The sequence below is a fragment of the Dama dama genome, chromosome 10 (assembly GCF_033118175.1).
Source record: "Dama dama isolate Ldn47 chromosome 10, ASM3311817v1, whole genome shotgun sequence".
Lineage (NCBI taxonomy): Eukaryota > Metazoa > Chordata > Mammalia > Artiodactyla > Cervidae > Dama > Dama dama.
In genome coordinates this window covers 5,794,602-5,821,789 of record NC_083690.1, presented here as the reverse complement: position 1 = coordinate 5,821,789, position 27,188 = coordinate 5,794,602, and the positions used below count along the sequence as shown (strand labels likewise).

Here is a 27,188-nt window from a genome sequence, read left to right as displayed (position 1 = left end):
CACGTATTAAAACTGCCACCGACCAACCTGGAGGGGCCTGCTCTTCTCCTCGGTCTCTCCTCGCCCTCTGTGTACGGGGCAGGGCTGAGGTAAAGATGCAAACCAACACCTTCACCTCAGCGCCCTTGGCCACGGAGAGAAAGGGCAGCCGCGGGCTGAGCCCACAGGCCCTGAGGCGACCCTCGCACCCGAGGCTGGGCTTGAGGCCACAGTCCCAGAGGAGTCGGGGGAGGGCTAGGATAAGGCTCAAGGGACGACGCTTCTACCCGTAGGGGTCTTGCCAAAAAGACAGTCGAAAAAGTGCTGGAACAACGAGAAGGATTACCTGGCCCTCGGCCTGACTGAACGCTCTCCCGGGAGCCCTCGGTGCCCCGCCCAGCGAAACTTGGCGCCAAAGTCTGACTCCGCCCTCATCGAAGCCATGGCCCCGCCCCCTTCTGCCGTGGCCCCACCTCCAACTTCCCCTCGACGCCCCGCCCACCACCGCACGAACCACCTGCTGAACTGCACCGCCTCCTGAACAGGTTCCTTCCTTAAGCCCCGCCTCCTGAGCTCTGAGCCCCGCCTCCCAGGGCCGGAGCGGCTCTTGGCCCCGCCCCGAGCCCCACCCCGGCCCCGCGCGCCGCCCTGGGCCGCCTCGAATCACAGCCCTGCTCCCGCCTAGTCTCCGGGGCAACGCCGCGGCCCCGCCCCGCCATGGCGCCGGAGGAGAGAGCGGATGCCGCGCGCCTGCTGCGGGGTTTCGAGCGCCGCTTCTTGGCGGCGCGCGCACTGCGCTCCTTCCCCTGGCAGGTGGGCGGCAAGGGGCTCGGAAGGTGGGTGGGGAGCGCCGGGGGTTCGCGGTGAGCGGGGCTGCGGACTCACACCCCCGCCCTCTCTGCCACGTGATGGCCTCTGCTGCCTCGCTGGTCCGAGCAGCACGTCCGGTCCCCCGGGATCGCCGGGGCCGCGCGGACTGCCGGCGAGGGGGCAGGCGCTCCACCGGTGCGCCCTTGGGTTCACCCTGCTCTCAGCCCTCAGCACCGTCTTCCCCTGGACCCTCGCCGCCCTTCACCGCCTTTGCAGACAGAGCCCCACGAATCGGAGGAATGTGAGATTTCCTCCCAGCTCTCCTTTTCTTTGGGTTTTTTAGGGTCATGTACAGTTGGTTAAAAAAAAAAGGTTTTTTAGCCTGTTATCCTAGCCATTGGGTAACAGCTGCTGCTTCTCGTTTAAGCAGCCAGCATGCTCAGGACAGCGGGAGATCTCGCTGTGTTGAGTTCAGTGACCAGGTCACAGGCCCTCTCGGGCCTCCAGCTTTTCATGTGTATCAGCAGCTTTGGACAGGTCCTCTCAGAGGCAGCTGATGGAAGAGGCAGGGAGGTACAAAACAGTCCCGAAAAGAGACAGAAGAGCTCACCTCCCTGCCCTAGGGACCTGCCATTTGCACACAGGCTCAGGGCCGGGGTAGAAGCTTTATTCTGCCAAGGCAGGGGCTCTAATGACACTGCGTCCTTCATAATTTACGTGCGGTGAGCTCACTGGGATGACTCAGTTTGGACACAGAGCCCTCCCCAGGTCTGCCCCATCTTAAGAGGGGAGATCAGTCATCTGTGTTCTTTCACTGACATAAATCATTTGGCATCCTAGGAGATCATTTCCCGTCAGAAAGGAATATGTACATTTTTTAACCCAAAATTTAAACCTTCATAACAGCATCTGTGAGGCCCATGCGTATCGCCTATAATTGTTTACGTGAAATGAGTGCTTACTCTTCACCAGGCCCATGCTAAGTGCTGGCATAGGCTCACCCACAGCACCCATGTGGTGGGGACTATTGCTGTCATTGGTTTGACTGCAAAAGTCAGAGCTCAGATCTGGGAGACAGCCTGCCAGCTTTGAATCCTGGGCCGACTCTCCACAAGCCGTGTGACCCTGGACAAGTGACTTTGTCTCTCTGTACCTTCATATTTTTATTAGTAAAATGGAGTTATAATGATATAACCTCATAGGACTGTTGTCATGATTACATGAATATGTGGGGGTGGGGGGGCGGTTGTTTGTTTTTTGGCCTCATCACCAGCAGGCAGGATCTTAGTTCTCTGACCAGGGATCAAACCCGTGCCCTCTGCAGTGGAAGCTTGGATTCTTAACCACTGGACCACCAGGAAGTCCCAGGATTACATGAATATGGGTTAGCTCGTGATTTCATTCTGTCACCACATGTTTACAGAATGCCTTGCATAAGCCAGGCACCAGGATCAGCAGTGTACAGACAAGGCCCTGCCCAGATGGGAGAGCCAGAGGATAAACAAGTAAATGAATAAGCAAGAAAGCACGGGGAGATGACATTGGCTGTAAAGTCAATAAAACAAATGTATCAAATTGGGGGTCAGGAAGGCCTTCCAAGGAGATGACGCAGGAGCTGGGACCTGCGGAGTAAAGCAGCCCGCCTGCCACGGGGAGGTCTCGGGGAGCCCGTCAGGTGTTAAGGCCATGGCCCCCCCGTAATTCCTGGCTGACCAGTTCAGCCACAGAGCTGGTCTGTGAGACCCAGGTGAGACTAAGCTGCCATGGCTAATGCAAACCAGCAGCCTGTCTTCTGACATTTTCTGTGACTCATCCAGGTGTAACTCAGGACTTCTCAAGGTCAGGCTTTCAGCTGCCTGTGGCTTCTGCATCATTTGGCCCCAGGTCCCTGGGGAGAGATCACTTAGCACTTTGCCAACATGTCCTATTGCATGTTTAATGTTCCTGTGATAACGCCCTTGAGATTTCTCTCTCTTAAGCACCTCTCTTTCTTTGGATAGAGCCTAGAAGAGAAACTAAGGGACTCTTCAGGCTCTGAGCTGCTGCTGGATATTTTGCAGAAGGTAAGAATCACAGAATCCCTGGAACGCATCACTGGCCTGATTTCCCCATGAAGAGGTAACAGAAGCACCCTGGGTGCGCGTGTATCCTTTAAAATGAAAGACATTACATCTGGCGTGAGCGCCTCAGACAACTCAGGCTCTTTTGTTTTCTTAGATAAAGACATCAGAATACACAATATGCTGCATGAGAGGAGGGAATCTGGGGGATGTTTTTTAAAAGCGTCCACAGAGGAAATGGGGATGACAGCTGTAGGTACATCTAGCCTTTGCTCGCTGCTCAGAGACTTTCGTCTTTACTTTTAAAGGGAAAATAAGCAGGCACATCTTGTCCACCGGGTCTTTTTCTAGTTGTGGGTGGGCCCCTGCTTTTTGGAGGTGGGGTTTGGACATACTGAGGGGTATCTTAGTCTTGGTATAACAGAACACGACACACTGCATGGTTTATAAACAACAGGAATTTCTCTCTCTCAGTTCTGAAGGCTGGGAGGTCCAAGATCAAGACGCCAGCAGATTCAGTGTCTTTTGAGGGCCCACAGCCCTCATTCATGGAGGGCTGTCTTCTTGCCATGTCCTCACATGGCTCAGGGGGCAGAGGGAACTCTCTGAGGTCTCTTTTAAAAGGGCACTAATTCCACTTATGGAGGTTTTACCCTTATAACATAATCACACCCCAAAGGCCCCTCCTGATAGCATCACCTTGGGTATTAGAGTCAACATGTCGATTTGGGGTAGACACAGATATTCAGTCTATAGCAGGGTGTTAGCTTGGGTCCATATGCTCCATGTTCCTGCCCAGAAAGAGCATTAGAAACACTGCCGTGGTCTGTGCCAGCATTGTCATTCAATCACTCAGTTGTGTCCAACTCTTTGCAGCTGCATGGACTGCAGCACGCCAGACTTCTCTGTCCTCCAGTATCTCCTGGAGTTTGCTGAAATTCGTGTCCATTGAGTCAGTGATGCCATCCAACCATCTCATCCTCTGTCATCCCCTTCTCCTCCCGCCTTCAGTCTTTCCCAGCATCAGGGTCTTTTCCGATGAGCCAGCTCTTCACATCAGGTGGCCAAAGTATTGGAGCTTCAGCTTCAACGTCAATCCTTTCAGTGAATATTCAGGGTTGATTTCCTTTAGGATTGACTGGTTTGATCTCCTTGTGCCACTATAGTGGAGAAATATTTTTAGGAAAGGGCTGATATCTTAAACTCTTTCAGTTGCATGAGGATCACTCAGGGCCAGAAATCCAGGGATCGGGTAACTGGGGTTTGCCCTGTATTTCACTCGAAGCCCGTGGAAGACTTAAGATAAAGTCTCACCTGCAACCCACACTGTGTTCCTTCTCACAGACTGTGAAGCACCCTCTGTGTGTGAAGCACCCACCATCAGTGAAGTATGTCCGGAGCTTTCTCTCCGAGCTCATCAGAAAGGTCAGTGACAGGCACTGTCCACCCAGTAGGCAACGTCTGGGACCCAGCCGGCTCTTCAGAGGTGGACTTAGCCTGTTGCAGCTCAGATCCACCCCGTTCTCTTTTCCTGCTCTGCAGACACCCGTAGAGCAGGGGGCTCCCTGGGCAGCTGCTCCCAGCGGGCTTCCATCAGTGAGACACTGTGGAGAGTGGGAGGAAGGGAGAGGCCAGGGTCCTTCCTGTCTGCTTCCAGGGGTCTCTAGCAGTGGCAGCATCTCCTCTGTGGTCCTGGTTCCCCCCACCCCACGGAACCTTCCCAGTCCTACCCAGGCAGCCCCTGAGTGTGGGAAACCCCACCTGCTTCCTGCTGCCCTACACCACACCTCACCTGCACCCTCTCTACCCTTCTCGGAGATCCCCCCAGCTCCCCCCCACCAAGTGACCTGTATTCAGTCAATCACATCCCGAATCTCCCCTCCAAATGTGGTGAAAATCCTCCAGCCATTTTTACAAGTCAGAGTAAAAGCGAAGAGGTGGAACCTTGGTTTGAATCACAAGGATCGACTTAACCGTCCCGCGAATGCTCTGTCCCTGCCCGCCCCCAGCACGAGGCTGCCCACACAGAACCATCGGATGAGCTATACCAGGCACTGGCGGAGGTCCTGACGGCTGAGGAGCCCACCCACTGCCACCGGAGCTATCTGCTGGTAGGAGACGTGCACCCTCCACACACGGTTAATTCAGGGTCCCGTCAGCCTTGTGTGGGTTCAGTCCCTGACTCTTCCGCTCTGTGGTCTTAGACGAGGTCAGTTAACCTTCCTGGGCCTTGGTTTCCCCACGTATAAACCAAGCCTTTCCGCAGAAAACACCTGTCTTATTGGGTGCCTGGGGTTAAATTAGGTAACACACGTGAATTGCACAGCAGCGACCTGGTGCTCAGACTTCAATAAATATTTGATGGATAGATGTGGGCTTCCCAGGTGGCTCAGTGGTAAAGAACGCGCCTGCCAGTGCAGGGGACATAAGAGACACAGGTTCGATTCCTGGGTCTGGAAGATCCCCTGGAGGAGGGCATGGCAATCCACTCCAGTATTCTTGCCTGAAGAATCCCATGGACAGAGGAGCCTGGTGGGCTACAGTCCATGGGGTCACAAAGAGTCGGGACACAACTGAAGCGAAGTAGCATGCATACATTCCTACTACTGTTGCAGGATGGCAGTCTTTTCCTGCTGTCCACTGCCACGATCACCAGCCTGATAAATGCTGTGGCCTCCTGGCTGGTCGTCTGACTTCCTGTCCCACAAACATCCATTTTGCACACAACAATTTTTGTTTGTTCTTTAACCTTTTATTATAAAACACAGATACAAAAAGCCATGCAAAGAATTAGATTATCAAGTTGCTGCAAGGCGGCCACCATGGTAATTGCCAGTCTAGCCGAGGACTTTGGCAGCCAGCCCACAAGGCCCCCCTCTGACCCACCTCCATCCCAGCCCACCCTCCCTCCCTTTCAGAGTCATCACTCGGAGGTCTTATCACTGTCCCGTGCACTCAACTCTAGACGCCTGCACTTAGTCTTGTCCATTAACAAGGTCTGGCTCAAAACCTCCCTTCATCCACGGTTCCCCCAGCTCCTCCTCTCCCTGGCGGTTTGGGCTGGACAGCTCTGTGCAGGCTGGCCTTCATTGCACACATGTGATGCTGTTCAGCTTGTTCCTCTGTCCTCTGTTCCCCACAAACTGGAGGCTGGATTCGGAGGCTCACTGGGACGCTTGTCTGTTTGATCCCTTAGCAAGAACACTGCATAGGTCCCAGAAGGCTAATCACCTGTTTTTATCTGCTTCGTAGTAGCACTTACGGATGCCTAAAGCTTAGACCCATTAATTTATTGGAGGATGTAAAAGAGTGACTTTCTGAATCATTTTGTTTTCATTAGCTGGAGAGATTTTTGTAAGGCAATGCCTCCTTTTGTCTGTACTTGGTTGTGGAAGAAAGGCAGGATACAGACTTGACTCTTCCCTTTAAAGAGGGTGAACTGGTCTCCTGTCATTCCAGTAGGACTTCAATCCGTTGCAGATCATGTCACTTTGGTGTTGTTCAGTTGTTCAGTTGTGTCCGACTCTTTGCAACCCCATGGACTGCAGCACACTGTCCTGTCCTTCACTATCTCCTGGAGCTTGCTCAAACTCATGTCCATTGAGTCAATGATGCCATCCAACCATCTCATGCTCTGTCGTCCACTTCTCCTGCCTTCAGTCTTTCCCAGCACCAGGGTATTTTCCAGTGAGTTGGCTCTTCCCATCAGGTGGCCAAAGGATTGGAGCTTCAGCATTAGTCCTTGCAATGAATTTTCAGGGTTGATTTCCTTTAGGACTGACTGGTTTGATCTTGCAGTCCAAGGGACCTTAAAGAGTCTTCTCCAGCACTGCAATCCAGAAGCATCAATTCTTCGGTGCTCAGCCTTCTTTATGGTCTAATTCTCACACCTGAACATGACTTCATGTCCATATAGTCAAAGGTCAGTATAGTCAAAGCTATTGGAGAAACCATAGCTTTGACTATAGGGACCTTTGTTGGCAAAGTGATGTCTCTGCTTTTTAATATGCTGTCTAGGTTTGTCATAGCTTTCCTTCCAGGGAGCAAGCATCTTTTAATTTCATGGCTGCAGTCACTGTTCTCAGTGATTTTGGAGCCCAAGAAAAAATCTGTCAGTGCTTCCACTTTTTCCCCTTCTATTTGCCATGAAGTGATGGGACCAGATGCCATAATCTTAGTTTTCTGAATGTTGATCTGGAAGCTGTAAGTCCAAAATCAGGGGTGTCAGCAGGGCTGATTCTGAGACTGAGAGAGAGGGATGTGCTCCAGGCCTGTCTCCTGGGCCTCAGACGACCGTCTTCTCCTTGCATGTGTGTCCTTACGCCCTCATTTTAACTTGATTCCCTCCATAAAGACCCCATCTCCAGGAGTTCCCTGACAGTCCAGTGGTTAAGACTCTGCGCTTTCCCTGCCGAGGGCCCAGGGTTCAGTCCCCCGGCAGGGAACTTCAGACCCCACAAGTCACACAGCATCGCCAAAAAAAAGGCCCCATCTCCAAAAACAGGTCATATTCTGAGGTGCCAGAGGTTAGGACTTCACCATACAAATTTGGGGAGGAAATGATTGAACCTGTGACAATGTCTTAACTTCACTGCTTTTCATGTCCTCTCTTAAGGGTTTCCCCGGTGGCTCAGACAGTAAAGAATCTACCCGCAATACGGGAGACCCAGGTTTGATCCCTGAGTTGGAAGGATCCCGTGGAGAAAGGAATGGCTACTCACTCTAGTACTCTTGCCTGGAGAATCCCTTGGACAAAGGAGCCTGGCAGGCTACAATCCATGGGGTCACAAAGAGTCAGACACGACTGAGCAATTATACTTAAGGGTTTATCTCCTTTTACCTTTTATTTTTATTCTTGCCTTCCTTCGAGCAGCCTTTATTTCTGAAATGCTGATTTCTGTCATTTATCACACATTTCTGAGTGTTTCTAGTGGCCTTACAGGCCTCTCCCCAGGTGTCTCACTGCCCCCGCTACCAGAGCAGGCCAATTCCCTGCTAGGTGGGCCCCTGGGCTTTTCCAGAAAATGCCTGTTGGCTTGGGTCCTCCTCGAGCCACATTGCCTCCCTCTTCTGTCCACCGACACGCTGAGCACATGAGGGTTGTATCACCCGCCTGCTCAGAACCTGCCAGCGGCTCCGTGATGTCTAATGTGATGGTTTAGACTCCAATCCTACTTTCTTACGTGGTCCCCGAGGCCCCCAGACCCGCCCTGATTGCTGGATTAGTAATTCTTTGTCCTGGTTTCCACCCAGCCTTCAGGTGACTCAGTCACCCTCTGCGAGAGCACCGCCATCGTGTCCCATGGGACCACTGGCCTGATCACGTGGAACGCCGCACTCTACCTGGCTGAGTGGGCCGTGGAGAACCCAGCGGTGTTCGCTCACAGGTGAGCTGGGGGCGCAGGGCCGGGCCCCCAGGCGGGTCTGTTGCCCCGCACCCGTGGCCACAGCGCCTTCTCCCCACCTCCCAGGACAGCCTTAGAGCTGGGCAGCGGGGCCGGCCTCACGGGCCTGGCCATTTGCAAGGCATGCCAGCCCAGTGCGTACGTCTTCAGCGACTGTCACAGCCGCGTCCTGGAGCAGCTGCGAGGGAACGTCCTTCTCAACGGCTTCTCGTTGGCGCCAGGCACAGATGCCCGGGCGCAGCACCCGGGACCCCGTACCCCCAAGGCAGAGCGCCCCCGGGTGACGGTGGCCCAGCTGGACTGGGACACAGTGACGGCGCCGCAGCTCGCAGCCTTCCAGCCGGATGTCGTCCTTGCCGCAGGTACCGCCCAGCTCCCAGCAGGGACACGGGCAGTGGACGCTGCCTGGCGGGAGGAATGGTGGGACCTGGGTTGTAAGGGCCTCCAGGGTGACCCCACAGCACAGGGCGTGCCTCCTGGGTGCCCCGAGGCTGCAGCCGCCCCGTCTGAGACAGAGGCCACGCGCCCTCCCACGCGAATGGTCCGTCCTATGGAGGAACCAGCTCTGCCTGGCAAGGTGTGCAATGAACAGAACAGGCCCCAGGGCACCAGACCAGTGGGACCAGTCTTAGCCAGGCCACAGCCCAGCGGCCAGAGTTCACGTCCCTCTCCAGCAGCCTGAGGGAGGCCTCTCAGTCTCTTCCAGAACAAAGATGAGAAAGCCAGAGTAGCCCCAGGGGGCCGGCCCCACCTACACCCCTGTCTTCAGATGGGGACGGAAGTGGCCACTGCAGCCACATCTTTCTAGGACCATGGACAACGACCTGATCCCGACACCTCTCTGTGCCCTGGGCCAGGCCGCGGGTCGGGGAAGGGGTTCTTGGGGCCCCACGTCCGTTCCGTGCACACCTGTGCGTCTCTGATGCCTAGGGCGCTGCCTGTATGCCTCTGTCCTGGGTCCACAAAAGAGCCCCACAAGCAGGGCCCACCCACTTCTGGGGCAAGGACGGGGCCCTTGAGGAAAGTGGCGTGTGGCCTGGCCACCAACAGGCCCGTCCTCCTCCGCCGAGGTCACCCAGCCCGTCTGGCCAGTGGTGCTGCACTCAGGCCCCGGCACGGCCCTGAAACCCAGACTGAGGGCAGCAGAGCACGGAGTCTAAGCAGCGGCCCCCACGGGCCCAGCTGGTGGGCGGGAGGGGGCCTGTCCCCACAGGAAGGAAACCAGAAGCCTGGGGCAGACTCAGCTTTGCTTCATTAAGCATCTTCTAAACAGGCCACGGGCAAAGAATGGATTTTTTTTCTTGTAAAGGAATGCCAGTGAGTCCTGGATATTTTTCATGTGTTGTAGTGTCTTTCAGCAGCCTTTTTGCTTTGCTCTAAGGTTTTCTGTTTTTACCCAATGTAATTTTCTTACCGTCCAAGAGCACAAACCTAATTAAACCACTGCTTTCCGGGCCTTCATCTCCCGAGTGTCAGCACGGAGGCCCTCATCCCGAGAGCCCTTCCAGTAACCTGGGTTTCCATCACAGACGTGCTGTATTGTCCTGAAACGGTCCTCTCCCTGGTCGGGGTCCTGCGGAAGCTCTCGGCCTGCCGGAAGGACCAGCGGGCTCCTGATGCCTACATTGCCTTCACCATCCGCAACCCGGAGACATGCCAGCTATTCACCACGGAGCTGGGTGAGCCCCGGGCCCCAGGCCAGGCTGCTGTCTCTGAGAGGCCTGCAGCATCACTGCACTGGCCCCACACAGTACTCCAGGGAGGGCAGAAACCAGGAAAGTAAGAGAAGGGTGGGGGGTAACCTGGAGACAAATCAGGAAGCCCCAGACCATGGTGTGCTGGACAGACACCCCCACCCTCCACCTAGGTCAGCGGGGGAGGAGAGAGGCAGCTTATGCAGTGTCCTCGGAGGTCTGAGAGCAGCAGTCCTACTGCGTGTTTAGGGGTTCTGAGAGCCTTTAGTCTTTCTTTGTCTGTGAAACGGACAGGGCGGTGGACGCCAGCCGGTATCAGGGTAGACAGGAGCTGGGCCACTCTCTCCGGGTCCTCACTGTACAGCAGAAACATCCCCCTCGGAGGTGGGACAGGGCTGGCAGGCAGGGGGCCCTTGGGGAAGCGACGGTCACCATCGCTGGATCAAGCACACAGTAAATGGAAGAGTCGGGGTGCTTCAGAGAAAGGGGGTCTGCCTGACTCGGCTGCGGGGGCAGGGGTGCTGTCCTTAGACCTGACCTGTGTCAGCCCCTCTAGTACCTGGTGGAGGCATAAGGCTGCTGTCATCCTGTCTCACCCAGAAAAACATGGGTACAGGGTGACTAAGTAATCATCCAGGCACCCAGGGACTAGACCCAGGCACCCAGCTCACAGTCTCCACCCGCCACCCCACAACCCCCGCCCTGCGATCCCCAACCACGTGCCAGGTGTCATTAGGGCTTCCCACACAGACCAGACAGCCGTGTAGAGCCCTGCACCAGCCCCAAGCCCACCCCCAAACCAAGCAAAGCCCTCCCACGGCTGCCTCTGCCGAGAGAGATGACCAGCACCCACCCCCCTGTCCCACTGACAGGGTGTTTGGCCTCAAAGAATAATGAAGGTTTTTTTCAGATGCTTACAAGAAAAAATATCCATGCTGTATTTTTGAATACAGCTTTTTAATATGTATTTGGCTGCTCCAAGTCTTAGTTGCAGCACGCAAGATCTCTAGTTGTGGTGTGTGGGATCCAGTTCCCTGACCAGGGGTGGAACCTGGGCCCCCTGCATTGGGAGCGCAGAGTCTTAGCCACTGGACCACCAGGGAAGTCCCCTCCAGGCTGCATTTTAAGTGAAGAAATCTGAGTACTAAACAGCATATAGAGTATATACATATACTGTATGTGCTGTATATGTATACGTATGTATGCAGCATATGGGAGAAGGAAATGGCAACCCACTCCAGTGTTCTTGCCTGGAGAATCCCATGGACAGAGGAACATGGTAGGCTACAGTCTGTGGGGTCTCAAGAGTTGGACACAACTTAGCGACTAAACTACTACTAAAATTCACACTGGAGAAGGAAATGGCAACCCACTCCAGTGTTCTTGCCTGGAGAATTCCATGGACAGAGGGCCTGGCGGGCTGCAGTCCACAGGGTCACAGAGAGTCAGACACGACAGAGTGACTAACACACACACACGCAGCATATACAGCCCATTTTTATTTTTAAAAATGACATTATTAATACACACGGGGGACTTTCATACAGGCTATTTAACATTAACATGTTATACCTGGACAGCAGGATCATGAGACTTAACAGTGTGTCTAGTATTTCCTTTTTATAAATACTGATTTTTCATTCATAAAAAACTGATGACAAAACCACCCATGCCAGGGACTTGTCAGACATCCGTGCTTACAGAGGACGTAAGCCCCTCTGACGCAGGCCCAGCCTCTGAAGGCACCAGGCTGAGTGGTCAGGCAGACGTGCCTTCAGACCTCGGCTCCTACTGAGCTGTGCTCGGTGAGAGGGTGGAGCAGAGAGGCAGAGAGCGACGGGGAACCAACAGGCCGTGACCTCCGAGGGACGCACACGGCCCAGTGGGCAGACACAGGAAACCTCGCTGCTGTGAGCTGCTTACCTAGGGGGTTCCTGGTCCCACCCTGGAGGCTGGTTCCGGGTGTCTGTCCCAAAGCCCCATCCTGACAGGGTGGCATCCCGCCCCCAACCCCAGAACCCTGAGATGTATCTGTTCTGTTTCCAGGCCGGGCTGGGATCCCGTGGGAAGAGGTGCCTCATCACGACCAGAAACTGTTTCCCTACGAAGAGCACTCAGAGATGGCAATTCTGAAACTAACGCTGTAGTTTTTACAGATGGTTCTGAAGGGCAACCTGAAAATCAAATCACTGTCCTGGAAAGAATCTGATAAAACTTCCACTGGACTTGAATGTTCAAAAGATGTTAAATTCTGAATCCGGAGCCATAAAGTGTTCTAACAAAATATAAACTGCTGGAGTGTGTGGGTACCCTCTCTCTGCCAGCTGGCTTATTTCTTAAGCAAATCGCCGTTAAGTCAGAAGTGAAATTTTTGGCTAAGACAGAAGCATTTCATTTGTGCAGATAAAAACATCTACCAAGTGTGTTTTCCCCAACCTGGACACACGTCCCTCACAGAGCCATGCTGCATGTGGGATACATCCTAGGGTCCCTTCCCGGGGCCAGGGTGGGGCGGGGGTGGCCTACGGTGCCTGTTTTCAAGGCAGGAATCAAAATATCAGGGACATGACTTGGCAAATGCAGGAGACAAAACGGATCTTGAAGATGCCACAAGCAAATAACGGGAAAGTTATTCCCACCCGCCTCAGTTTATGGGGGGGGGGGGGGGGGGGAGAGACTCACAGAAGACAGAAGAAAAGAGAGAAGGAATTCAGAGCCTCCAAAGAAGAAAGGAGGCTGAGCCTGCTTCCTGGGCCACCAACCCCTGGTTAACGTGAGCTTTATTCCCCAGGCAGTGCCCACTGCTGTCTTTCCAGCAGCCGTCCACCAGGCGGCGCCACTCCACGGCATCCAGCCAGCAGCGCCAGCCGCGAGGACAGGAGCGGGCGGGCTGCTGGGGAGGAAGAGGAAAGGCGAGGCGGGGGGTACAGGACACCTCACGTGGCCGAAATCAAAGGGAGCACCGTCCGCTCCCAGCTCTCATCCCAGCGGAGCTGCTCTGACTCCCGGAGGCTCTCGCGGAACTGGTGCAGTTTGCCAGCAGGATCGGGAAACCTCGAGAAAAGTGTCTGGAAGAATGAGATGAGAACTTACCTCGTCACGGCTTCCCGGTCCCACCCCAGGTCCCCACCCCCTGAGCTGCCCCTCCTCCCCCTTCCCAGCCGCACCCCAAACCCAGCTGCCAGACACCCCCCCCACCCCCCGTCATCCTACTGAAACCCTCCCTCCTCCCCAACACCTGCAGAACCACCCGCGTCCCGGGGTTTCCAGCGAAACTCCCGCTCTGGCCCAGCTTCCCCACCAAACCTGATGATAACCCTTCTCATCACCTCTGACCCCCATCCCCGACCCAGCAAGCCCCCCCCTTCCCACAGGACACAGGGGAGCCCTCCGGCCCCAGCCCACTCCACCCCCTGCGGTTCCGACCTGACGGCGGCGGCGTTCACACCCACACCGTCCGCATCCCGTGACCTGCAGCAGCCCCCACCCCTGCTCCGCCAGGCTCTGCGGTTCTTCCCACCAGGAGCACCACCCCCTCGCCGTCTGCCGAGCACCGTCCTGCCCACGTGCTGAGATCCAGGCGATGCCTGTGTTCTCGCCAACCTTGCTAAACTAAGGTGTCTGCAGATGCCAGCCTGTGGGACACCTGCGGCCCTCACTTGTCCAATAAAACTTGTAAACAAAGTTTTACTGGAACATGGCCACGCCCCTTCATTCACAGACTGGATGCTTTCACATGACAACAGAGTTGAGCTGTTCTGACAGAGACTATAGCAAAGTCTAAAATTCTTTCTGGGCCTTTCCAAAGTTTCTTGCCTTTGGGCTCAACTGTCAAGAATGACGACGTATTACTTTTTGTAATTTGTAGTAAGAAATAAGTACCCTTTGAAGACACCCACCCATCTCGCAAGGCTGGTCCACGAAGCACCCCTCACGCCTCCCTCTCCCTCCTCCATCCAGTACCCCTTAAATAGCACAGTCCACTCAGCTCTAGCATCATCTGTGTGGTGTGAGCTCCATACACCCAGATGGCAGGTGGGGCGAGCCCTGATTGCCCAGGCCCACTGGGGCCAGCGTCTGAGACTGCTGCTCCCTCAGCCAGACCGAGCCCAGGCCCGCCCACCCGCCCACCCGCCCAGCGGCAAGAACAACAAATCACCGAAGCCTGCGAGCCCCGGTGTGCAGCAGACAGACAAGGCCACCTGTAGCTGAGCTGCCAGCTCCTCCGAGTCCTCGAAGACCAGCCCATTGTCCCCGTGTTTCACAAGCTCGTGTAAGCTGTAGAGAGAATGGCGGGGGGCATGAGAGCTCTCAGGAGGAGAACAGAACCCACCCCACCCACGGGCTAAGCCGGGGGTCAGGAACAGTCAGTCTGTCCTTCCCTTCAGGGCGCCTGTCCTTAGACTCCTGCGTCTGAACTGAAGAACAACCTGGAAGGACACGTGTTAAGAATGCACACTGATCTGGGGAAGGAGAGGCAGTGAAGGGGCATCTGGGCTTTTTGTGCTGTGTGCGCTCTTCTTGATGAGTTCTGTTTGTTTGTTTTTCTCTTAATCCCACAGCAGAGAAATCAGGTAAAAGGCAACCACACTGGAGGCAGGCTCAGAACTGATCAGGGGCTGATCCCAACGTGATGTGAACCCAGAGTCTAACATCCTGGCTTTCCCATTTAGAAGCTGGCCCTTCTGCTCATGGTGGGGCCACTGCACCTAAACCTCTTCTAACACTACCCTCTCCTGCCCATCTTTTCCAAGAAGAGCGGAGACAGAAATAGACACATTCAACTGACTCGAACCCAACTACGTGAGCTGAGACAAAAGGGACAGAGAAATAAGTCCCTGTGAGTGGGGTGGGCAATTCTGGCTACCATGCCACGCCCCCGAAGAGTATCTGATTCATCATTTTTACTCAGCATCAAAGTGGAAGGCACTCCGTTTGGTGGGGCACAGCCCACCCACGGGGACCACAGGGGCTCCTGTTCCCCGGGGATGGCTGAGCTGCACAGATCAGAAGCGGCACCCTCCCAGGAGGTTTCCCGGCAATTCTAACCACGCTGGTTCCCCGCCACCCCTGCCACCCCTCCAGCTGCTGATGTGAGAATATAACCCCGGGGGACTGGGTTTTTCGCTCCTACCACTGGAAGTTCACGGCACACACGGGCAGGCAGCATCCAAACATGTCCACCACCTTCATGGGCAGGTCCAGGCCGCTGGAGGACCGGTGCAGGCAGACGCCCAGGTCTGCAGACCCTGCAAGGTGAGGGTGAGGGTGAGGGCGAGGGCGAGGTCAGCGCCGGCTGCACGCCTGGTGACCACGCAGCCACAGGGCCGTGTACCGAGGCCTGCAGGGAGGAGAGGAAACGGGCCAATCACGCCCCCAAGCCCGCGTCCGGATGCCTGGAGCTGGCCGAGTGGCCTGGCCTGAGGCAGGGACACAGGGGTGCTTCCCACCTGCTGCTCCTGTCTGCTCTGCCCTGTCTGAGAACTCTGGGCCCGTCACCAACGTTTTTATATAAACGGACCCTCGTTTTCTCCTTAACCACAATTTGGTTTAGAAGTTGCAGCAATTATTGCTTACTGAGTTCAGAGTTTCTGCTCGGGGTGATGAAAATGTTTTGGCAAGACACAGTGGCAGTGATCACAAGAGACCGTGAATGTAATCAGTGCCAGTGAACTGCACACCATTAAAAAGTGGGAAAATGGCATGTATTTGTTTGTGTTTTATCACAGTAATTACAGAAAGAACCCAGAGCAGACCCAACAGAAAAACAGCTGTCACTGTGTAGACAGAACCAAGGATGCACCCTCGTATCACTCAGCGCTCTGGGAGCTCCTGCCTGCAGAGGGACGGCCCGCCCGAGATGATGATGCTGAGATCGATCAGCACGGAGCCAACAAACTCTCCCCGAGGGGTCAAGATGGCAAGAGGCGGGCGGCTGTCCTCACTAGCCAAGTCCGCACTGTTGAACTCTTGGTCTCTGCACCTCCCTGACGGGAAGTGGCCCTAACCCAGCCCAGCCCCGCCCTTCTGCCCATGGGAACAGCAGGACTGAGCTGGGTGGCGTGGAGCCCCAGAGCACTCAGACGGGACCTTGGCAAACAGACAGGGAGGAGCAGGCGCACCAGGAAACTGCCTTGCCTCCAGGAGTCAAGCCAGGACCCATCCCAGCCTGAGGCCTGCGTGTGGAGGGCCCCCAAGCAGAGAATGGCTTTAAATCTTTAGAGTTATAAAAACAGGGAATATGCAAAAGAAGCTGGTAAAACGTTTACCATCTGGCCCTTTTCAGAAAAACTGTCCCCTGCCCTCGGATTGGGAGAAGGAAATGGCAACCCACTCCAGTGTTCTTGCCTGGAGAATCCTGTGGGCAGAGGAGCCTGGTGGGCTGCCGTCTATGGGGTCGCACAGAGTCGGACACGACTGAAGCGACTTTGCAGCAGCAGCAGCAGCCGCCCTTGGGTTGTTTGTTGCTGTTTAGTTGCTAAGTCGGGTCTCTTTTGTGACCCCATGGACTGCAGCCCACCAGGCTCCTCTGGAAATGTCCATGCATTTCCCAGGCAAGAATACTGGAGTGGGTGTCCGTTTCCTTCTCTAGGGGATCTTCCCGGATCAGGCATCAAACCTCTGTCTCCTGCATTGGTAGGCAGGTTCTTTACCACTGAGCCCCCAGGAGGCCCGCTGCTCTCGGGTATTCCCCTGTAAAGCCCTCCCTTCTCTGGCAGGCCTCCCACCAGACACTCTTACCCAGAAGCAAGGGGTAGTCCTCAGCCTCCAGCCACGGGGTGCAGACCTGGATGTGCTGGAAACGCTTCTGATGGATGAGGCGGCTGTAATAGTCCTTCAGAGGCCCTTTGCCTGGCAGGGGAGATGCAGTCACCCACTGGGCGCCCCTCCACCCCGACCCACAGCCCCAGGCCTGGGAAGCCCCTGCGAGGGTGTGAGAAGGCGGCCCACACTCAGCAGCTCCCCATCAGGCCCCCAGCCAGGCGCCCTCCAGAAACACCCCCCCAGGGGTGTGCACCCTGACCGCTAACACCACGGCCCTTCCCCCAGCAACCTGTGCCCAGGGGACCTCAGGCTGGGACTGTGTCTGGGACAAACTCTGGCCAGTCATCAGAGTTTGTCACCGAGACAGCTTCTCACACAGGCTGCCCTGTGCCCTACCGAGGACCCCCAGGCAGCACGGCCTGAGCAGTGGGCCCCTGCCACCCCTGGGGGTCCAGGGGGCCAGGAGGAGAGGGGTGTTCAAGGCAGGGCTGCTGGCCCAGGGCCCTCCTCCTCCAACCAAACCTCCTCTGCTTCTCTCTCTGCACTGGAAACAGGTTTACATTGGACAGCAGACGCTCATTTAAAAATGAAAACAAAAGAGGGTTTCCCTAGTGTCTCAGTGGTAAAGAATCCGCCTGCCAATGCAGGAGACATGGGTTAGTTCTCTGATCCAGGAAGATCCCAAGTGCTGTGTAGCTACTAAGCTCGTGTGCCACAGCTACTGAGCCTGTGCCCCAGGGCCTGGGGGGCCGGAACTACTCAGCCCTCACGCTGCAGCCACTGAAGCCCACATGCCCTAGAGCCCGCGCTCTGCAATGAGAGATGCTGCCACGATGAGAAGCCTGCACACCGCAGCTGCAGAGCGGCCCCCACCCCCTGCCACCAGAGAAAAGTCTGCACAGCAACGCAGACCCACCACAGCCAGAAAAAAAGAAAGAGAATTATTTTCTAAGAGAAGAGGCTCGAAAACCACTGTGTAGTAGAAAAGCTCAGTATCTCTGAGGTCACCTGATCTGAGGTTCAAATCTAGACTCTGTGCCCTGCCATGAAGACCCTGTGAACTTCAGCCTGCCCCTCTGTTAAGCTGGCAGAGAGAACCACGCATCGGAGAGTTAGGGTGAGGATCAACCAGACAGCAAACATCACAGGCCTGACGTGGGGAGGGCCTTCTGTCCCCTCTAGCACCCCATCTAATACAGAACAGGGGTGCTCCCTGGTGGGTACCTGTTATGACACAAACCAGAGAAGGAAGGCTTTCCCCACTGTCGATCAACTGTTCAAATTCTGCATTTAAAAAAAAATAAATACGTGAAATCAAGACCAGGTAGTCGGGTGAGAAAGGGGCTAATGGGAGGGGTGGAGGGCAGGGCACTGCTCCCAGCCACACAATCCTGGAGGGGATGCTTCAAGGCCAGGCGGGTCACTCACTGACCCAAAGAGGGACTCGGGCCCACCACCACCCTGTGTCCTCAGGCTGGCCTGCCCAGTGGCCCTGGAACACTCTGCCGAGGGCACCACGCAAGGCCAAGAGAGCATCCCGCAGCTGAGGACACCCCGGCAAGCCCAGCTCCTGACCACAGCCACACACCTACTTTCTAGTGCCGCCAGCAAGATGGAGAAGTCTTCGTCCTCTACGAGAAAAGAGAACTGAGTGTCATGAGTTGGTTTCTAGGTTCTTCCCCACCCAGCTCAGCGCGCTCCCCTTCTCATCGGGGCCCTGAATACGTAGGGGCGCAGGACTGATGCTCATAGGAGCCCCACATGCCCGGGAGGGTCCTGAGACCTGTCCAGCTCGTGCTGCTGACCAACAGGGCCGGCCGCCCGCAGAGATGGGTCACCGCTCCACTCAAGGCATCCTGCTCCGTGAAGGCTGACCGCTCCGTGCCCGGGTCCGAGGATTCTGAGCTGAAGGAGCAGACAGGGCCCGTGAGCTGCCACAGAGCAGGCTCTCGGGCCCTGGGACAGCCGTCTCCCACCAGCGAGGCCCACAGGCAGCGGTCGGGGTATGGCCACATCCAAGTCACCAGGTGGCCCGACCACCCAGGGCCTGGGCGCCGACCTGCACCTGCCTTCTCTCTTTATCCCTATTACTTATATGTCACCAGATGCTGAGCCCACAGCAGCAGACAAGACCGACTCAGCCCTGCCTTCAGGGGGCTTACTGTTCTAATCACCCCCTCGACTTAAGACGAGGGTGCTGTGACCCCCTCTAAAGGCCCCCAGGTTACTGAACAAAGACCAGATGTGCAGAGGGCTGTTCACAGAGGCTCTCCTCACCCCCCAGGAGGTGCCCAGAGAACACACAGGTGCACACACCCTGCCACAGGGTCAGGAACCCCGGCAGGAGGGTAAGGACACCCACAGACTAGTGCAGGGCAAACACCGCCTTAAAGGGCCAAGGAGTAGACCCTGTAGGCTGTGGAGGCCACATGGGCTCTGCTGCCGAGCTCAGCTATGCTCTCGCAGTGCGGAACCAGCCACGCACAATATGTAAATGAATGCACGCATTGCATTCCAATAAAACTTTATTTATAAAAATAAACAGAGCAGGCCTGCAGTCCTAGTTTGCCAACCCCTGGTCTGATGGATCCCCAAGTCAGCAGCGAACATAAAACAAGATCCTGAAAGCCGAAGATAGCAGACTTACCGGGCCCTGAACACAGGGTAGGTGCGGCTCAGCTTCATAAAGAGCTGATGCTGCAGGTCCAAGGGCGTCTCTTTAAAGAAAGATGCCGGCTTGTCATACACGGTCACAGCTCTGCAATGAGATCGTTGGGGTGGCTCTGCTGATGCTGCTAAGTCGCTTCAGTCGTGTCCGACTCTGTGCGACCCTATAGATGGCAGCCCACCAGGCTCCCCGATCCCTGGGATTCTCCAGGCGAGAGTACTGGAGTGAGCTGCCATTGCCTTCTCCGTGGGGTGGCTCTAGGGAGGGGCAAAGAAAGGCCTAAAGAAAATAAAACCCAGAAGGATCCAGAAGAAGGGTGCTTGGAGATCCAAGTCTCAACAGTAAACTTCAGAATGACTTGGAGAGGGACTCCTCCGGCGGTCCAGTGGTTAGGGCACTGCACTTCCAACACAGGGGCCCTGCATTCAATCCCTGGTTGGGGAACTAACATCCCACCTGCCACATGGCGTGACCAGACAAAACAAAAAACCCAAAGTTTAAAAAAATCCAATTAAAAAAGAATTACTTGGGAGAAGCACAGAGAGGAGGTTCAACACCAAAACTGCCTGGACCGCCTGGCTGGCTGGCAAAAAAAACTCCAGCCTCCTCCCTGCTCAGCTCCCCCAAACGAGCAACCACTCCCCGGACCCCCGGGAACTCCCAATGCCTTGCCAACAGGACACAGCAGCTGGGAGTCACGGCGCTGGAAGGGACCCCTACTTGATGCCCCAGTTCTCAGCCAGGTCTTCCTGCATCGCGTTGGTCACACACAGGTTCAGGTGGGACAGGCGTCCGCAAAGCTTCTCGTACCTGAAGAGAAGTATCAGTGTTCAACCTGGAGCCCTGGGCCAAGCACCACCACCAGCCGCAGGTATTGAAACCTTCTGATATCGAAGAGGCTGCAGAGCTGGGGTCTCTCAAATCAGGTCACTGGCAAGGTGCCTTCCCAGTGTTGGCACTGAGTTCCACCACCTGTACTATTATTTCCTTCACATCTTTCTTTAAATCAGATTGCTTTTCAGCTTAAACACAATTACTTTCGAGGGAAATCATATTACCACTATGGAAGGGAAAATCCAGTCTCTCCTGCCATAAAATGAAGGAGAAATACAATAAAGGCCTCATCATTAAATCTCAGCCACATTGCACTGTTCCCTGCAAAGGCTGTGGGGCTGAGGCTCGCTCCCACTGTGTCACAAAGGGAGCTGAGCAAATGTTGCGCGTGCGGCGTGCTATGTCGCTTCAGTCCTGTCTGACTATTCGCGATGCCATGGACTGTAGCCGACCAGGCTCCTCTGTCCATGGAGCTTCTCCAGTCAAGAATACTGGAGTGGGTTGCCATGCCCTCCTTCAGGGAATCTTCCCAACCCACGGATCAAACCCACGTCTCTTAGGTCTCCTGCACTGGCAGGTGGGTTCTTTACCACTAGTGCAACCTGGGAAGCCCTAGCAAATGTCAGAAAGGCGATATCCACAGATTAGCTCCATACTGAGACACGAGCTCTAGTGACCAGAAGAACTGAAAAAGAACTGGAAATAAGCAGGGTTGTTGAATGTGTGGGTGAACCAAGGCCTGGTCCTCACTCAGGATGCAGGGAAAGCTCCAGAGGAAGTCCGTCCCAGGCATGGAAGGCTGGCACTCACACTTATCAGCTGTGTGGCATGTGACATATGGGCCCCCGGCCCCAGTTTCCTGGTTTGTAAAAGGAGAGTGGTCACAGGACGCCCTCCCTGGGCGGCAGTGCAGTCTGGACGGGCTGAGGCTGGGCATGCAGCCAGTGCGCTGACAGCCGCCGTGACTTCCACCCACAAGTGACCCACCAGGGGAAAGGCTGCAGCCGGCCGATGGCTCAAGGCCACAAGTCCGTGCCGAGGCAGGCGGTAGAACTCGGGCTCAGAACCCGGCACTGGCTCTTTCAGCCATCCTGGACCCTGTGGAAGCCTGCTGGGAACAGGACTTCTAAAGTGACCAGTATGTCTGGCAGGCTGTGGTGGTCCAAGGCCATTTTTGCAGGCTGTAAGCGGGGTCTACAGAACCAGAGGGAGCACACAGCTATCCTGAAAACTGAAGGTGTATGTGCTTGAGATGAAGCTGAATTCTATCCAGGCAAGAGATGTGCTTGTGTGTATAAAGCAAAGAACAAGTGACGCCTGGTGGAGAACCTCACAAAACCAGAGTAATCTGGGGAAAGACAACTCACGCTCATAGAAACATGAGTGGCATGGTTTCTGCCAAATTCTGAAGCAAGCTTCCTGCTAAGAACACTGGACACAGAATCTGTGTGACACTGTACCCTTCAAGGACTTAAACTTACTGAAAAGTAAATAAATAAAAGTGTGGATTTGTTAAAGAAAAGAACACGGCACTGCTTCCTCCTGCAAGCACAACCTGCTCCCGAGGCCCTTCTTCCCTCCCCCCAGCTCACAGACTGTGGCCCACACCCCCAGCTGTCAACAGCAGCCCCCACTTTGCATCTGGGGATCCGGTGTGCGTGCACCAGGGACCCCAGCTCTCCGGCTGAGCACTTGTCCCGAGCCTGAGACCACAGGGTCCTGAAGCGTCCCAGGCTCAGTGGGGGTCAGAGGACACCAGGTGAGCAGGAGTCAGGCTTGCTCTCCCCACAGAGTTGAATGGAATGCGGATGGGAGCAAGGGGCTCCCAGAACCTGAGAAATACCTCCAGAAGGAAGTGTGGAAAGAGAGAGATGAACAGGGCCCTGATGACTCCCTTTCTGTGCTCAAAGTCCATTTCTCAAGACTTCTCAGTTTCACGGGCCAACAAACGCCCTCCTTTGCTCAGGCCTGTTTTTATCACTGGTTATGAGCAGTTATGGGCAATACCCCAGCCTTGCCCTCGCCCCTACAGGGCACACAGGGGACCAGCTTCCCCAGGTCTCTGCACTGGCCCTTCCTCCCACTGCAGTTTGGGGTCAGTGTCTGCGCCCTCCTTCCAGACCCTCACCACTTGGCCAGCAGAACGAGGGGGTGGCTGGGGCCATGCACCAGACCCATAATGGAGTAGCCGTAGTTGTGCCAGTCGACAACAAGCTTGCTCCCGCAGAGGCAGCCCGCGAACCAGCAGACAGCAATGGCAGGCAGGCCCGGAGGGTTCTGGGAAAGAGAGACTCGAATGAAAAGGAGGAACCAGACCACGGTTGAGAATAAACCAAGTGAAAATAACATACATGGCAGAGAGTCGATTATGTTTACAGAACTCTTGAAAATCGATAAGCAGAAGACCCTCTTCTTCACCAAAAAGTATAAAAAGTCGTAAAAAAGAAAGCTGATCAGATAGTTGTCCGTGATGGTCCAGTGGCCAAGACTACATTCCCAATGCAGGTAGGCTTGGTTCAATCCCTGGTCATGGAACTAGATCCTACATGCCACAACTAAGGCTCAGCACAGCCAAATAAATATTTAAAAAGAAAGAAAGAAAAGAAAATTGATCAACATAAAAAGTACAAGAGCACTGATACGCAAGGAGATGAAAAATGGAACAAGGAGGTACCATTTTTCATCTGTCAGAATGGAAACTCATAACACTTATGATAGCCGGTGGTGGTGAGGATGAGGGGGGAAAGGCCTCCCTGTTGGGTGGGGGATAAAATGACCCAACCTTACTCTAGGACTATCCAGTAATCACATTTTAAAGTATATGGACTCTGACCAAACACTTCCCTTACTAGGAATTTATCCTAAAAGAGAAACTGGACCCATGCAAAAGACATATGTTCACTGACGCTCTTAGCCACTTTGCCAGATATGTTAAAAAAAAAGGAAGAATCTGAGTGTTTATTAAGATGATACTAAATAAATACAGCAGTGTATATATCACATTGGGATACGATACAGTCAATTAAAAGAAGAAACTTTTCTGTTAAAAAGCAGTGACAGTAAGAGGCTAAGACCATAACTTCAGAACTAGAATGAAGACCTAGTTCAAATCACTTCACCACTTCCCAGCTGTATGACAATCTGTTATTTACAGAACCTCTCTGGGTTCGGGTTTTCTCATCTCTATGTGTACATAACACAAGAACCTATTTCTTAAGATTGTTGTGAGAAATTAAATGAGATAATGCATGTAAAACATTTAGATATGTGATAAGTAACTATCTGCAATGACACTGAAAAACAGAAAGGATGGATATCAAACAGGATGGACACAGACCACAGGCTCCTACTCAAGTGTTTAAAAGTTTACATACACACACATGAATATGCAATTCATTTACCAGTTTGTACATTGTTAAAAGACTAGAAAGTAAAGAAAACTATCAACAGTGGTTCTCACAGTGGGAGGCGGGGCTGACACATACCTGGAGAAAGATGTAGGCTGCTGGCTCCACGCACATCAACTTCCATAGCAGGTGCACTGCCTGGAATACAACTTTGACTCCATACTGGAGAATGTGGGGCCCGACTGCAAGACAGAAAAGAGCTGTCACTAGTAAAGGCTGTTGGTGTTTAGTTGCTAAGTTGTGTCTGACTCTTTGTGACGCCAGGGACTGTAGCCCACCAGGCTCCTCTGCCCGTGGGGTTTCCCAGGCAAGAATACTGGAATGGGTTGCCATTTCCTTCTCCATGGGATCTTCCCCAACCAGGGACTGAATCCGCATCTCCTCCCTTACCAGGCAGATTCTCTACCAGTGAGCCACCTGGGAAGCCCCACTAATAAAGGGGCTTCTTGGTAATTTGCAGATTCCCCCCCACCAAGACACACACACACACACAGAATCTAGAATTGAGTGCTTCCTACCTGCAAGTCTCTGAAGGTCTGTCAGACTCACAATCTGAATTCTGTCGCTTTGCAAGAGCTCATCGTGGGGTTTGGAGTCTGAAAAGAATGTCCTCTTTAATATGCTGGACAAGACAACCTAATTTAAAGTCTGATGATCCTGCCCCACCCCTCACCCCCTCCCCAGTCTGAATAAGGAAGAGCGTTTTGGAAAGTAAGACTTTCCCCAAACCTCTCTATTCCTCAGTAGCTAAAACAGAGAATGAGGCCAGTTCTTGTCCAGACTTCTCTAGACCAACCACAGGAGGAGGGTCGGAATCTTATCCACTTAACACAATGCCAGGCACACGGCAGGCACTCAAGCTGACCTAGGTTTCCTGGATGATGGAATTATCACGTCACAGGGAGACCTCTAGGAAGTTCCACTCCCACGCCTCACCCTGGGGTAGCAGACTCTAAACAAGGACCTGAGGCAACCGGTACTATTCCTGCTTTCCCCTGATATGGGGTATGTTTAGAGCTACCTTCTGAAAATGTCAGCGTGGGGGAAGATGGAGGAGCAGACACCTCTGCCCCCTCACACTAAGGGGAAAAGCTCAACATGCTGAGAAAATGAAACATCTCCTGCCTGCAGAGCTCTGCAATGAGGGTGAGGAATGGAGATAAGTTGCCGGTCGGCTCAGACACAGCCTCAGAGATGTGCTTACCAGCACTGGCCCTGGGGTCACACCCATCTGGGTTCCAGTCCCATCTTTCCACTTACTAGGAGGAATAAGTAAGACTATGCACTGAGTTCATCTAGCTTAGCACAGTCCTGGCATATGGCAGGCGCTCGGTTAATGCTGACTGTTCCTAGGTCTCTAGCAACATCCAGGCTGGGGCGGGGGTGGAGATGCAGAAACCTCGCAACAGCTGTCCAGGCCATAACAGTCTCGGAGGGCTGCCCGAGGGAGGAGAGAGAGAAAGCGGGCGCCCCCGCCGCGGCCCGCCCCCTGGGATGGTCAAAGCCGAGGGTCAGGGGCTGACAGAGCAGCCTCCCTCCCGGAGCCCCGGGCACTCACTGCAGAACCCCAAGAGGGTCACGGAAAAGCCGCTCTTGGCCAGTGACAACGCGTGGTACTGCATGCGGGGGCTGCGGCCCAAGTCGCCCAGCACCACGACAATAACGTGGCGGGCCGCGCGCTCCCACCGCCAGTGCTTCCACGCCACCAGCAGCAGCAGCAGCGGCAGGAACACCGACAGCGCCAGGAGCGCCACGTAGGAGGCCGCCATCTTGGCGGGTCGGCGCCCGTCACGTGACCGCGCTCCCGCCGGCCGGGCGTGCAGTGCGCAGCCGCAGACCGAGCCTCCGAGGTGGGCGGAGACAAGAGGGGCGTAAACCTGGTTCCCTAAACCCGGACCCGCGGAACCTCCGAGGAGCCCCAGGGAGCCAAGCTTTAGTGGGATTAGGGTAAAGTTGTTATTATGTAGGGAGCTAGGAACATTTTTTCTTTCTTCAAATTTCTAAGATAATTTACAGTATAGTGAAATAACAGTTCGTTAGAACCTTGTATAATGTTAAGAAAAGGGGCAAGATGCCAGAATGCATAGCAGCTGGTTCTATCATATAAAAATTAAAACGACTCTTTATTGTATGAAGTCAGGGGGTGATCTGCTTTGGAGGATCGGGGAGTGAGTTGGGGTGGGGGCAGTTGGGAGCTGGTGGGGAGGCGTGTCGTGGTCGGTTTCTCGATCTGAGTGCTTGTAAGGTGGGTGGGGTCCATCTGGGAAAATTCTTCAAGCAGCGAGCTTACTCATTTTTCAGGATGTACGTTGTACTTGAGGTGACACTCGTGGTAAAGAGCCTGCCTGCCAATGCAGGGGTCTTTAGAGATGCAGATCCTATCCCTGGGTCGGGAAGATTCCCTAGAGGAGTGCAAGGCAACCCACTCCAGTATTGTTGCCTGGAGAAGCACATAGACAGAGGAGCCTGGTGGGCCACAGTCCATAGGGTCGCAAAGAGTCGGACACGACTGAAATGGCAGCACAGCACATGTTGTAGGGAAGTCCCTGGAGGTCCAGTGGTTGGGACTTCGCCCTTTCGCTGCTGAGAGCTGAGGGTTCAATCCCTGGTGGGGGAACTAAGATTCCACAAGCAGCATAGCATATCCAAAAAAATAAGAAGAAGAAAAATAAATATATATATATAGAGAGAAAAAGGACAAGGAAGGAAAAAAAACCATAATGATGTTAAGTATCCATTGAAACGACCCTGATGTTGGGAGGGATTGGGGGCAGGAGGAGAAGGGGATGACAGAGGATGAGATGGTTGGATGGCATCACTGACTCAATGGACATGAGTTTGAGTAAACTCCGGGAGTTGGTGATGGATAGGGAGGCCTGGCGTGCTGCAGTTCATGGGGTCGCAAAGAGTCGGACACGACTGAGCAACAGAACTGATCCACTGTAACAAGGGAAAGTTTCACTAACCCTCCTGTCTCACCTCCCAAGGTAACCACACTAAAGAGTTTTGTGTGGGTCTCTGTGACAGCGTTTTGACTTTAAAAGGGGTCCCCTTGAAGTCACCCCACTGCCCTCACCTTGGGAGCTGCCCCAGAATGCGCAGAGCCAGGCACAGGGACCACCTGCTCCAGGCGTCCCCCACCCACCCACTCACGTGTTGGACAAAAAATCAACACTGCACCTCCTCCCTCAATGAAAACCCAGACAGAGCAGCACAAGGGACCCTAAAACCCAGCTCAGGACATGGCACGTAGCTCATTTGCTTCTCCCAAAAGCTCTGTGACTCCTGAAGGTCACACCCTTAGTGAGTGTGTGGCTGAGGCAGGGCTTGAAACCCAAGCAGAAGAGGGTGAGGAAGGAGGAGTAAATATGTGTAGATGGAGGGATGGGCTGTCTGTGGGCAGCCTCAACCCCCCAATTTCCAGGGAGGCCCCACCTTCAGTTGTCTTGCTGGGGTCATGAGACCAGAACACAGACCCCGCCCCTCCAGGCACCGTCTGTGGTGGGACCGGGCTGGGATCCAGAGACCCGCGCCTCACAGGCTCCTTGATCAGGGGATCAAGCACA

At 54.5% G+C, this 27,188-nt stretch overlaps 2 protein-coding genes and 1 pseudogene across 3 annotated transcripts; 2 read left to right on the top strand and 1 right to left on the bottom strand.

Annotated features, from left to right (window-relative positions):
* Positions 1 to 682: 682 nt before the first annotated feature.
* Positions 683 to 12,257, top strand: EEF2KMT (eukaryotic elongation factor 2 lysine methyltransferase). The gene is made up of 8 exons (XM_061152788.1): positions 683 to 792; positions 2,790 to 2,852; positions 4,194 to 4,274; positions 4,859 to 4,960; positions 8,103 to 8,236; positions 8,321 to 8,616; positions 9,784 to 9,933; positions 11,995 to 12,257. The coding sequence occupies exons 1-8, from the start codon at positions 697 to 699 to the stop codon at positions 12,093 to 12,095; spliced, it is 1,023 nt and encodes a 340-aa protein (XP_061008771.1). The 5' UTR covers positions 683 to 696; the 3' UTR covers positions 12,096 to 12,257.
* ALG1 (ALG1 chitobiosyldiphosphodolichol beta-mannosyltransferase) lies at positions 11,428 to 25,410 on the bottom strand. Of its 2 annotated transcripts, none has more exons than XM_061152787.1 (13): positions 25,181 to 25,410; positions 24,141 to 24,218; positions 23,701 to 23,804; positions 22,344 to 22,492; positions 20,102 to 20,191; positions 19,361 to 19,471; positions 18,497 to 18,618; positions 18,306 to 18,344; positions 17,938 to 17,997; positions 16,690 to 16,800; positions 15,083 to 15,197; positions 14,108 to 14,226; positions 11,428 to 13,016 (listed from the first exon to the last, which is right to left on the bottom strand). In XM_061152787.1, exons 1-13 carry the CDS (start codon positions 25,389 to 25,391, stop codon positions 12,928 to 12,930), a joined length of 1,398 nt encoding a protein of 465 aa, XP_061008770.1. In that variant the 5' UTR covers positions 25,392 to 25,410; the 3' UTR covers positions 11,428 to 12,927. The 2 variants fall into 2 exon arrangements, with proteins under 2 accessions (XP_061008770.1, XP_061008769.1); XM_061152786.1 differs by having other exon boundaries at positions 14,151 to 14,226.
* On the top strand, positions 21,356 to 22,329 carry LOC133063425 (large ribosomal subunit protein eL33-like; annotated as a pseudogene).
* Positions 25,411 to 27,188: the final 1,778 nt, after the last annotated feature.

Excerpts from the sequence above, each read along its gene's own strand:
- ALG1 (XM_061152787.1), bottom strand. The coding sequence starts at position 25,391 with ATGGCGGCCTCCTACGTGGCGCTCCTGGCGCTGTCGGTGTTCCTGCCG. Across the intron at positions 23,805-24,140 it reads AGACCTTCAGAGACTTGCAG|TCGGGCCCCACATTCTCCAG; the intron begins GTAGGAAGCACT and ends TCTGTCTTGCAG. Across the intron at positions 16,801-17,937 it reads TCTGGTTTGTGTCATAACAG|GCAAAGGGCCTCTGAAGGAC; the intron begins GTACCCACCAGG and ends CTCCCCTGCCAG.
- EEF2KMT (XM_061152788.1), top strand. The coding sequence starts at position 697 with ATGGCGCCGGAGGAGAGAGCGGATGCCGCGCGCCTGCTGCGGGGTTTC. Across the intron at positions 4,275-4,858 it reads TCTCCGAGCTCATCAGAAAG|CACGAGGCTGCCCACACAGA; the intron begins GTCAGTGACAGG and ends GCCCGCCCCCAG. Across the intron at positions 8,617-9,783 it reads GGATGTCGTCCTTGCCGCAG|ACGTGCTGTATTGTCCTGAA; the intron begins GTACCGCCCAGC and ends TTTCCATCACAG.